Below are 12485 nucleotides of genomic sequence, written 5' to 3'. Positions count from 1 at the left end.
TGCATTTCCTCGTCATCCTCCCCAGAAAGCTTAGCTGCCATCTTAGCTGCCAGAGGCAGGGGTTGAGCCCTTTCCAGCTCATAAAATATACGATGCACCAAAAAACAAAAACAACAACAAAAAGAACAAAACAACAAAAAAATGCATTTGGTCTCTCGGGAACTTTTTTCCTAAATTCATTGATCTTAAAAAACAACAACAACAACAACAACAAAACTTTAGGCTTATTCTAAACAATCACAGGATTTAAAGTTAAAGGAACCCGAAAGGCCATTTGATCACAGGACTAGAGATTCAGATCCAGAAGGGACCTCAGAGGTCATTAAGTCAAACTTCCTTAGGCCCAGAGAGGGGAGGGATTTGCCCAGAATCCCACAGGTGATGAGTATCTGAAACTAGGGATTTCTGGCTCCAAATCCTCTGGGTTTTTTATCGCCCCACACTGCTTCCTCCTAACAAATTCTCTGCTGGCCAAGATCAGAGCTCTTGTTGCCTTTCTATCAAACTCAATCTGCTCCTTCCTTCTTTCCCTTCTTACCTGCTCTGACATGTCTGAGAGTCCTTCAGCTAGAAACAAAGTCTTTCCTTCCTTCACAGAATGCAAATAAACCTAAAAGTGGGAACTCACAGACTCACCACCCTCCTATTGATGGCTTGCTTTTGGTCTCCTGAAAGTTTATGGTCAATAGGATATGGAAGGGAGGGACATATATATTGATTTTGGTGGGAGGGATTGCTAAATGGCTTCTCCCTTTCCTGGGAATGCCCCCAGATGTTGGGACTAACAGTCTTGGAGGTTTACCAGTCCTGGTTCACTTTAGTTCATTCCACACTCTGTGAAAATGCAATGTCTTCTTTTAATGGGCTGGTTATAAGCCCATACCTGCTTTTTTGAACTTCCCTGGGTATGAAGAATTCATTGATGAGCATCGATGAGCTCTTGAAAACTCTTGAAAATGATGATCCAGTCTCTCTATACCTTGTTTTATACAGAAGAGATCACACAGTTGAGATCCCTCAACTATCTAAGATGATAAGGACCTTTTTTCTCTTACAAATTATAAATAGCTGTTCCCGAGGAGCCTGGGGATTGGCCAAGCTTCAGACAAAAAGACAATAGAGAGAATAGAGTAACCCACTAAAATGAAGAATGCAAATTGTTCTTGCAATCATTTGCTTATTGTTAACCTGCCCTGGTAGTGGGAATATTCCTCACCAGAAGCTTCCTACTTCAAATGTCTAGTTCATTTCCCTGTCCCTGAATTTTGCATTTATTTATGTATCTCTATGTTCTTTCTTTTCAATGGAATATAAGCTCCTTGAGGGGGAAAATATTTCTTTTGGTCATTTGTATTCCCAACCATTAGCATCGTTCCTGATTGATTAAGCACTTTCCCACTGCTAAGAAGAAATTAGGGTAAACCTAAAGGAAATCCATCAACAGGCCCAAAAAGAAATGTCATCCATCATTTCTCTACCTTTCTCCTTTTTTTTGGAGACGGGGAGGAGATAGTTTCTTGGACTACCTGGAACAGATCGGTGCTTTCCAGGAAATACAGGAGAATGGGGAGGTATTGGGATGGATGGATGAGGTCCTCACACATTCTCTGGGTCACTATCACAGCCTCCCTTCTCAAGTTTAAATCGGCTTCAAGCCCATCTAAAATGGAATGTTTTCCAAACCCAATAGTGTCTGGAACTGAATTTCAAAGCTACTTGGTTCTCCAGTGTTCGATCCTTCACACAGCACCCTTGGTTTGGGGGATGGAGAAATCGGCATTGGTCTCATATGATAGTTTCCCTCCCTGTCCAAATTGGCTGCCATAGGATTTTCTGGCTGCCCTGGGAGTCTGCTCCGCCTGTGTCAGCCCCATTCTCACCAGTTGTCTCTGAGCTCTGTGGTGTTGAGTTCAGAGGAACGAAAGGACAAAGGAGTGGGGGTGGGGAGGGAAGAGGTGGTAGAATAATGCATGCAAATGGTCTTTTTTTTTTTTCATCAAAAATACAAAAAACAAAGTCCCTCTCCTTGTCTCCCCTGCTTCTCATGACCACATTCAGGTCTGTGTTCACATCCAGAAGAGCCTTGTAATGCTTCACCGAGCCTTCACTTTTCTCACCTTCCTGACTTTGGAAGCATATTTCTTCTTTGTCTGGCAGTTTCAGCTTGTTGGTTGAATTACATTATTGGCTGATTAAAAGGCAAACAAACAAAAACCCAATGATTTGGGCAAAAAAAAAGTCAGAAAATTTCCACCAGATATTTCCCTTTGTTTTTCAGTTTTGAAAATAAATCTCCTTTCCCCATATTTTTTGGTTACTTCTTGTCCTTTCCCAGTGGGTCCAGGTTAAAATAATCACTGCAAATTATTGTTGTTGTTTCTCCTTGAAATCCAAGCCCTTTTCTCAGTCCGAGGTTGAGTGAGTAGTTGAGGGGGTGTAGCATCACCACTCAAGGACTTGGGGAATAACTGCATGCCCTCCCCAAGATGGATGATGCAGAAGTTGAGTGGTCGGGGGCCTCCTCAGCTTACTGGGGAATCCAGTCAAGGAGGCACCTAATACTGTGCCTGCCTCTGTCCAGAAATTCCTGGGCTAATTCTTCTTAAAGACTGTAAGAGAAAAAAAGAGAAACATTGAGGAGCAGAACTCTAAAAAGGGGATCCATCTGACTTCTCTGGGCCTCAGTTTTCCATCTGCAAAACGAAAATGTTAGACCAGATGTCCAAGTCTTTTGAGTAGTTTTTGTTGCATTGTTTTTGTTTGTATTTTGTTGTATCATTTGTTTGTTAGCTAAAGCCATCAATAACAAGGGAGAGGAGTCCCTGGCTGTGTGACTCCAGCCTCTCTGGGCCTCCTCTATAAAATGAGAGACTTGGGGGAAAAAAAAGGAACTGAATGCAACCTAATTATTATGGCCCTGAAGAAGAGCTGAGAATATGTGCCTCCCTCCCTTGTTTGTGGAGCTAAGAGACAGGGATGAGGAATAATGTTCCTTTCAGTTTCCTGCCTTCTCTTTAAGTATTTATTGTAAAAGATGGCTTGCTGGGGAGATGGAAAAACCAAACATTGATAAAAAATTAAAATGGATGAGTTTAATCAACTCAGTTTAAAAAACTTTTGGTTTTAAAAAAGAAGAAGAAAAGGAGAGAATTGGACTAAAATATCTCAGGGGTCTCTAAATCTTGAGCCTTGTGACTCATTTTCTTTATCTATAAAACGAGAAAACTATGTCCATTGCCTGCTACACAGAAGTGTCTGGAAGAAGGCGTTGTATCAAGCCGGATCAGATTGTGAGCTAAGACTTTGATAACGATGCCTTGTGTGGATGGGGAGATAGGACACTCAGCTGCATGCGGTCTGTTCTCTTTTGTACATTGCGTGCTAAGTGGTCCCCCAGTGACCACGGTAACGAATGTGTCTCCCTACACACCCAGCTTACTGCCAGAGAGAGAGTTGTTTCCCAAGGGAGAGGAGAGCCTCATTGATGCTTCCAGTTTGTTTATTTAAGATTTCATGAAAGTAACGTCCATCCTTGTTTGTCACATCAGTTAAGCCACAAGGAAGGAAGGCTTCAAAGGGAGGTATATAGAGGGATCTAGGAGCCTGTTCTCCATTTGGGTGCTTGGGCCCCATAGTATTATGGGATCTAAAACTGGAAGAGATTTCAGAGATCATCCTGATCCTCATTTTAGAAAGGCCCAGAGAGGATGGTTTCCTTGCTTTCCATAGAACTGCCTAATTGATATTCCCAAAACCGGCTCTTGTCTGTCCCCACCCTCCCTCAAACATTTTCATCTTCAGTAGCTCCCATTCATCTCTAGAATAAAATACAGAATCCTCAGCCTAGGATTTAAAGCTCTCTCATCTTACTTCCCCTCTATACACTCTCTTTTCCAGTCAAGCTAACCCACCTATTGTACCACATACATAACAATCAACCTCCACCTCCACACCTTTGCAAGAGTTCTTCCAGGTCTGGAAAGTTCTTCCTTCAACCTCCCAGGATCCCTAGGGATAGAAACTGGACTTGAGATTTCATTAGTACAGGGAACTCCCGGGGGAGGGAACTCCCTTTACCAGTACAATATAGCAACCTTCTTGGTAAGTTATCATTTTGTTACCAGGGCCCTGGTAACATCCCCCAGTAGAATGTCGACTCCTTTAGGGCAGGGAGTGTTTCCTTTTTTTTCCCCAGTACCTAACACAGTGCTGTAATAAGTGTTTATAGAACTGAATTAAATTGAATCTCTCAAAGTCACTATTAAATAATAATATATAATAAATAGCAAAGTCAAGATTTGAATTCATGTCCTGCATCTACTAATCCAGTGTTTTCTACTGCACTCCAATTAACCTGTATCTCTAGGGCCCCCATTGGAGAACTGTGGTAATAGTCAACTTATTGGCTTATGGAAGGGCGGCCGGTCACCTTCCAGTCAATAAAGAAGAATGACTGAGGTGGGGGCCCTGACAAAGATGGGGTCAGTCTGCTCAGTGGAACACTCAGTCCAGTAAGAAACAGTCTAATGGAAAGAGTGTGACTCTGGGAAGTGCTCCCAGCCTCAGCTGGCTCATCCGTGAAATGGGAATATTAACAATCACTCTCCCCACCATCTTAAGGGAAAATGGCTAGGAAAGTGGTTATTTATGTAATGGCAACGCAGAGAGAAGGGTAGGGATGGAGAGAGAGAATGCATTAGAGCCATCATGAGGAGAGATGGGCCTTTGGCTCTGCCCTCAGAGCCCTGGAGTCTCTGGGCTTCCATTCCCCCATCAGGAAGAGATTGATGTTAGTGCCTCCTGGCACCACAGGAAGGAAATTAGCTACTCAACAGCAACTGTTCCAACTCCCTGAATTCACAAACGCTGCCAGCCTCTCCACATTCAGGCCCAGCTCTCTCTCTGTACATGGCACGACTTTTGTAACAATGGGCGTTTCCACATCACTTTCAGATTTGCAAAGGATGTAGCAGACAGTTTTCTCTCTGTGAGGAAGCTCTGTGAGGAAGGGACATGTCATCATCCCCATTTTATAGATGAAGGAACTGAGGCTCAAAAAAAGTTAACTGATTTGCCATATAGCTGCTACGTGACAGAGGCTAGAATTTGAACCCAGGCCAACTCCCTCCAAAGTCACTCTTTCCACTGCTTCTATACTGTAGATAATACCTTTATGTATGGTGGACTTTCCAATTCTCAGATTGCTTTTTGCATCTCAAGACAATCTTATGAGGTAGGAATCATCCCCATTTCACAGGTAAGGAAACTGAAGGATATCACAGACAAGGAAGCAAAAGAGTGAAATATTTTAGGACCATAGGATTTGGAGCTGGCAGAAAATTGGGAAGTTTCAGTGTCCTAGAGTCCTAGAATTGAAAAGATCTCCTCAAGCCATCTATTCCAGTTTACAAATTTATTTATACTTATATATATTTATTATAAATCTATGTACATTTATATATATTTGTTTATATTTATATTTCATATTATATGTTTATTGTCTATTCATTATATTTATATTTTATTATAAATATATTAATATATTATTAAATGTATTAAATATTTACATATTAATAATATGTAATATAAATATTATGTGTAAATATAAACAAGATATAAGATATAAAAATAATATGTACATATTATTTATACATCTTATATATTTATTATAATTTAGTTTATCTGCAGTTTACAAAAAAGGAAGCTGAGGATCTAAGTGACTTAGGCAAGGTCACACAGTACAGCAAGGCATCTCAATACATAAAATCTTATGTTTAAAAAAAATCTCTTGGAAGTTGTCATGGTGCATGAATGGATGGATGGATGGGTAAATGAAAAAAGCATTTATTAAATTCCTAAGTTATGTCAAGCACTGTTTTAAGTCCTAGGAATACAAATATAAAAGTGAATCTACTGCCTGCTTCTGCAGAAGAAATACACACCCTACACATGTAGGGAAGTGGTAGCCACAGAGGGGTATTTTGGTTTGGAAAGTTATGAGATTGGGCAGCGGAGTCATTGGAAAAGAGAGGGACAGCCGGTTTCAGTCCACCTTCTACAAGAAGCCTTCCCCCAGTTCTTAATTTTAGTGCCTTCCCTCTGTTAATTATCTCCTGTTTATCTTACATAGAGTTTTCTTTGTACGTATTTGTTCACATGTTATCTCCCACTTCCCCCCATTAAAATGTAAGCTCCCAGAGGGCAGGTACTGACTGTTGCCTCCTTTTGGATCCTCATTTCTTAGCACAGTGCCTGGCGCATATTAAGTGCTTAATCAATATTTATCAGTTGATTGATCTGGATTCAAATCTCACTTCTGATAAATACTGCTTGTGGAACCCAGGTGCAATCACTGAAATGTGTCAGGACCTTAGACAGCTCCCTCAGACAGTATCGGCACAATTAGGTGTTCATGTGGTATCTATGGAAGTTTCTTCATTAGAACTTCCTAAATACCAATGAAATCACAGGTCTGATTTTTTTTTTTTTTTACCCAGACTACCCAAGTCCAGTGATAATAACAATCACTACCTCCATTATTGCATTGATGAAGCACTTTAATGTGTTACCTTGTTTATTCCTCACCACCTGTGATATAGGTGCTATTATTCCCTCCATTTTCTCCCCAAGTGAGGCACCCTGAGTCTCAGAGAATTTCAGTGATTTGCCCAGGCTAAGTGGATGAAGCAGGAGACCTTGCTGTTACCCATGCACACAGGGCCGCCCTGAACACCTTAGCGAGTTCCCAAGTGTGTGACTCATGCGGAGTCTCCACCCTCACTTGCCCACTGCTTTCTGAGGGTTAGGGGTCTGCATTTGGGGGGGTCTCTCTTTCCTCTCTACTGGTCTAGAACTCAGGTGTCTTCAAGGTGGGTTGGGGGACTTCCAGCAGCCTTTGGGAGGCTCACCTGTGAAGTTGACAGACACATAGATGACGATGATGAGTATTCCCAGCACAACGCAGACGATGCTGAGCAGTCTTGCCAGGCGGCCCAGCCTCCTGGCCCCATCTAGGTCTCCCTGCTGTACACTGCCTCTCGACTGGGAAGGAGAAAAGGCAAGAAAAACAGGTCATCTGCTGAGCAAGACAGTCATGCCTTGGACAACCCTGGACACAGCCTTGGCTCTAACCTGTACTACTCTCCTGTGTTCCTGGAGTAAAGAGAGGTTCAGCATCAAAGGCTGGAGATGGCCCTTAATAGGGCTGAACTCTGTTATCTCAGGACCCTCTCATCTCCCAGTCCTTCCTCTTGCTGCCCATGTGACCCTGGATAAGTGCCCTTTTATCAAAGGATCATAGAGAATAGCAGGCATGTCAGAGAGCACTGAATCTAACCCCTGATTTTAAAATGGGGAAACTGAGGCACAGAAGAGACTTACACAGAATCACACAGCTAGTTAATGCCTACAGTTGGGTTTGAACCAAAGTTTTCTTGAATGAGTTCAGCACTCCATGCAGTGTCTGTAAAATGAAAGGATCCAACCACTTACTACTTACATGATCTTAGATGAATCATTTTACATTTCTCAAATGTAATTTCCTAATTTTAAAATAAGGGAGTTGAACTCAATGACTCCAAAGGCTCCTTTCAGTTCCAGGTCTATGCTCTTATGGATCCTGAGGGCGGAGGAAGAAGTTAGTAAGGAGGGCACTGTTCTGGGATTTCCTCTATAAAGGAAGAAAACACTTGGTTTTTTTTTTTTTTCAAAATAATCAAGTAATCATATATTTTTAAAAAGCTCTAAATCACTATTGAGAGAAATGCAAATCAAAACAACTCTGAGCTAACACTTCATACTTGTCAGATTGGTTAATATGACAGAAAAGGAAAATGACAAATGTTGGAGATGTTGAAAAAAAATTTGAAGAAAAAGAAATAAGCATTTATTAAGTAGTCTACTATGTACCTTTATTTTTATGTTATTCATGTTAAAATATGTTAAATTCAATATGTGTAAACATATTTATACAATTCTCTTGTTGAACAAGAAAAATCAGATCAAAAAGGAAAGAAAATGAATAAGAAAACAAAATGCAAGTGAACAACAACAAAAAGTATGCAAATGCTATGTTGTGATCCATGCTCAGTCCCCTTCAACGCTCTCTCTGGGTGTAAATGGCTCTTTTCATCACAAGATCATTGGAACTGGCCTCAGTCATCTAGTTGTTGGAAAGCATCATGTCTATCAGAACTGATTGTCATAGTGGCAGCTCTCTTTGTGGCAGAAACTGGAAATTGAATGGATGCTCATCAATTGGAGAATGGCTGAAAAAGTTATGGCATATGAATGTTATGGAATATTATTATTCTGTAAGAAACGACCAACAGGATGATTTCAGAGAAGCCTGGAGAGACTTACAGGAACTGATGCTAAATGAAGTGAGCAGAACCAAGAGATCAATGTACACAACTTCAATATTATACAATGATCAATTCTGACTGATGTGGCTCTTTCCCACAATGAGATGATTGAGGTCAGTTCCAATGATCTTGTTATGAAGAGAGCCATCTATACTCAGAGAGAGGACTGTAGGAACTGAGTGTGGATCACAACATAGCATTCTCATTCTTTCTATTATTGTTTGTTTGCATTTTTGTTTTCCTTCTCAGATTTTTTTTTAAATTTCTAGATCCGATTTTTCTTGTGCAGAAAGATAACTGTATAAATGTGTATACATATATTGGATTTAACATATAATTTAATATATTTGACATACATTGGACTGCCTGCCATCTAGCGGAGGGGGTAGGGGGAGGAAGGAAAAATTTGGAACAGAAGGTTTTGCAAAAGGCAAAAGTTGAAAAAAATTACCCATGCATATGTTTTGTAAATTAAAAGATATAATTTTTTAAAAAGACAATTGATTGTCATATAATATTGCAAAGAAACACTTATTAAGCATCTACTAGATGCCAGACTAAGTGCTTTACAAATATAGTCCCATTTGATAATCACAAGAACCCTGGGAGTTAGGTCCTTTATTATTGCCATTTTATAATTGAGGAAACTGAGGCCAAGAGAAGTTGTGATTTGCCAGGGTCACACATCTAAGATGTATCTGAGACCAGATTTAAACTGAGGTCTTCCTGATCTGCCCATACTTCCAAAGGAGTCCTTTCAAATCCCTTGGAATACTGAGGTCTTCTTTCATTCCCCTAAGTCATTTAAAGCGTCTGTGCTGTCCCATGGAAGAAGGGAATGGAGTCAGTGTGTTATGGTGGAGAAAGCTCTGCACCTGTTAGTAGAAGAGACTCAGCTTTGTACTCTGGGAATGACCACAGACAAGTCACCGAACCTCTATAAAATCTCATCTATAACTTAAGGATCTTGGGTTCTTGGAGCTGGAAGAGACCCCAGAGGCCCTATCCAGTCCTTTTTACAAAGGACAAACTGAGGCTCAGGAATGTTCAGAGACATCATACACAGTCAGGAAGTGTCAGTGATGGAATTTGAACCCAGGTCCAGAGCCAATCCTCTTTCCACTGTATCTACAGAATCCATCTTAGTGGGTTGTAGTGAGAATCAAAGGAAATTTGGTTTAGAGTCCAGCTCATTCAGCTGGAGCTGGAAGAAAACTCAGAGACTATCAAACTTAGCCCTGTCCTTTTACAATTAAAGAAACTGAGTCCAAGGGAAGTGAAGGGATTTGCCCAATGTAATAAGTGGCAGGCTCTACATTGGGTAAAAGCTCTCTGGAAACATAACAAGAAATATGATAATATTAGCATAATATTCTCTGTGATAAGAACTCATGTCATGTTTCCTGAGCCTGAATCCAGCCTGCACATGGTGCTTCAGGGTAGTTCAGTCATTTTTCAGTTGAGTCTAACCCTTTGTGATCCCTTGGGGTTTTCTTGGCAAAGACACCGAAGTAGTTTTCCATTTCCTTCTCTAGATCATTTTTCCAGGTAAGGAAACTGAGGCAAACACAGTTAAGTGACATGCCCAGGATCACACAACTAGTAAGTCTCTGGAACCAGACTGAAACTCAAGAAGATGAGTCTTCCTGCTTCTATCCCTGGTGCTCTATTCACTGCATGACCTACTTGCCCAATATTTAGTGCTTAGTTGATGCTTATTAAGCCATAATATGGTATGGACTTGAGTGTCATCAACAATTCATGTCTGCTGTGAGCACAGCTTTAGGGTCAGCTGAGGGAATATCCACTGATTGCAAGAGATGGGATTTCTGCTGAAGGAGAACCGGCGATGGCCATCATTAACGTTTAGTACAATTTGAACTGGGGCACATGAGGTCCCTTTATTGGCACGGAAGTCTAGGCTGGCACCGAAGTAAATGCCCGCACTCTCCATCTGTACATGGAAGAAATCCTTTCCTTTTCTCCCTGGTGAGTTGACCCAGCTGTAGCTGCTGAAGCTCTGTTTAAGTGACAATCGTAATCATCAAATATAAGGTCCTGGTTTGGTGACCAGTCATAGTAACTTTGACATTCTTTCAACAAATGAGACCAAAAGATCCAGGAAAGTTACAGATTTAAAGGGAAAAAAATCCTGTGTGACCTTAGCAAATTTATCTAAGTATTTCCACCTGATTTTTCTCATATACAAAATGAAATGTTTGGATCAAATAACCGCTCCAGTTCCTTCCACCCCTATAGTTATAAGACAATCTAACATGGAAATGTTAGATTTCATGATTCCACTTGTATATTTGATCTCATATTCCTTACCTTCTCAATGGATGGGGGGAAGAAGAGAATATGGAACTCAAAAAAAAATTTTTAATGAACGCTAAACATTTAAAAAAGGTAAAAAGACTAATATGTGCAAAAATATTTATGTCTGGTAGCGTGAGAGGGAACATTGAGGAGGTGACCATCAGTTAGGGAATGGCTAAACAAACTATGGTGGAAGAATTTAATGGAATACTATTGTGCAATAAGAAATGAGGTACAGGCAGATTTCAGGAGAAAAAAAAAGCCTGGGAAGACATATATGAACTGATGCAAAGTAAAATGCACAGAACCAGGAAAACATCGAACATAGTATTAGCACTATTGTGTGATGATCGGCTCTTCTCAACAACACAATGGTCCAAGACAAGTACAAAGGACTCATGAAGGAAAATGTTACCCACATCCAGATAAAGAAGCAGTGGACTCTGATTGCAGATCAAAACATATTTTTTCACTTTATTCCTTTTTGCATTTTTTCTTTTGATCTGTTTCTTCTTTCACAACCATGACTAATATAGAAATATGTTTACATGGTGGCACAAGTATAACCTATATCAAATTGATTATTATTTTAGGAAGAGATCAGGAGAGAGAGGGAAAAAATTTGAATTAAAAAGCTTGTAAAAATGAATGCTAAAAATTGTCTTCACATGTAATTAATTAGGAAAAAATAAAATACTATTAAGTGAAAAAAATAAAATGAATGCTAAAAAGTAAATAAATAATCATTAAAAAAATAAGTGTATGAACCAAGGATCCATGTTATTTAAAAGTTACTGAGCCAGTGTGGCAGCTTAAGAAAGATTGGATTTAGATTTTTCTTGTGCAACAAGACAACTGTATAAATATGTATACATATATTGTATTTAACATATACTTTAACATATTTAACATGTATTGGTCTACCTGCCATCTAGAAGATGGGGTGGGGGAAAGGAGGGGAAAAATTGGAACAGAAGTTTTTGCAAAGGTCAGTGCTGAAAAATTACCCATGCATATGTTTTTTCAATAAAAAGCTATAATAATAATAATAAAAATAATAACAAATTAAAATTTTAAAAAATAATAATAATAGAAAAGAATAGAATGTTGGAACTTTGGGATTGGGTTAAATCCTTTCTCTGACACTCACTGCTTGTATGATCCCAGGCCAGACACCTAAATGTTCTGAATCTCAGTTTCCTCACCTATACAATAAAAGAGTTGCAATAGAAAAAAAAAAAAAAAAGAAAGATTAGATTTAGAGTCAAGGGATTTGGGTTCAACTTCTGCCTATCTGGATGTCCAAGATCAAACCGTGTAATCTCTTTGGGTCTCAGTTTCCTCATCTATAAAATGACAGTTGGAGCTGGGCCTGGTTGGACACACTTCTAATCCCTGCTGCTAGGAAAGCTGAATCTAGCAGATCTCTTAAGCTCAAATGTTTTGAAGCACAGTGGGTCATGCTGATTGGATGTCCATACGAAGGATGGTATCAATGTGAGGAGCTCTTGGAAAGAGAGGGCCACTAAGTTGCCAGAGAAGGGCAGGTAGGAAACAGAATAAGACAAAGCTCCCATGCCAATTAGTGATGGGATTGGGTCCATGGGCAGCTTCTGGACTTCCAGTCTGTGTGAGATTGGGGGAGAGGAAATCTGAGATTATTGGCTCATGTGCTAGTGAAGATCCCTTCCAGCTCTAAATCTGTGGCCTGTAAATTGAGGGTATTGAAAGCTAATCATTTAGTTAAGTTGACATTGATTTGGGCTTTTGTATCTTCCTGAGGAGGGTATGAACATGTCTGTT

At 40.0% G+C, this 12485-nt stretch overlaps 1 protein-coding gene across 1 annotated transcript in view; it reads right to left on the bottom strand.

The window, feature by feature from the left end:
* Positions 1 to 224: 224 nt before the first annotated feature.
* TRARG1 (trafficking regulator of GLUT4 (SLC2A4) 1) overlaps positions 225 to 12485 on the bottom strand; it is a 28163-nt gene continuing 15902 nt past the window's right edge. Inside the window, exons 2-3 of the mRNA XM_051992226.1 lie at positions 6909 to 7041; positions 225 to 2609 (exon numbers count right to left, since the gene is read on the bottom strand). Coding sequence (XP_051848186.1) covers positions 2593 to 2609; positions 6909 to 7041 — 150 coding nt within the window. The 3' untranslated portion in view covers positions 225 to 2592. The remainder of the gene's footprint in view (positions 2610 to 6908; positions 7042 to 12485) is intronic.

The sequence above is a fragment of the Antechinus flavipes genome, chromosome 4, assembly GCF_016432865.1.
Source record: "Antechinus flavipes isolate AdamAnt ecotype Samford, QLD, Australia chromosome 4, AdamAnt_v2, whole genome shotgun sequence".
Lineage (NCBI taxonomy): Eukaryota > Metazoa > Chordata > Mammalia > Dasyuromorphia > Dasyuridae > Antechinus > Antechinus flavipes.
The sequence above is the reverse complement of the archived record's forward strand: the minus strand, read 5'-3'. Positions and strand labels throughout refer to the sequence as shown.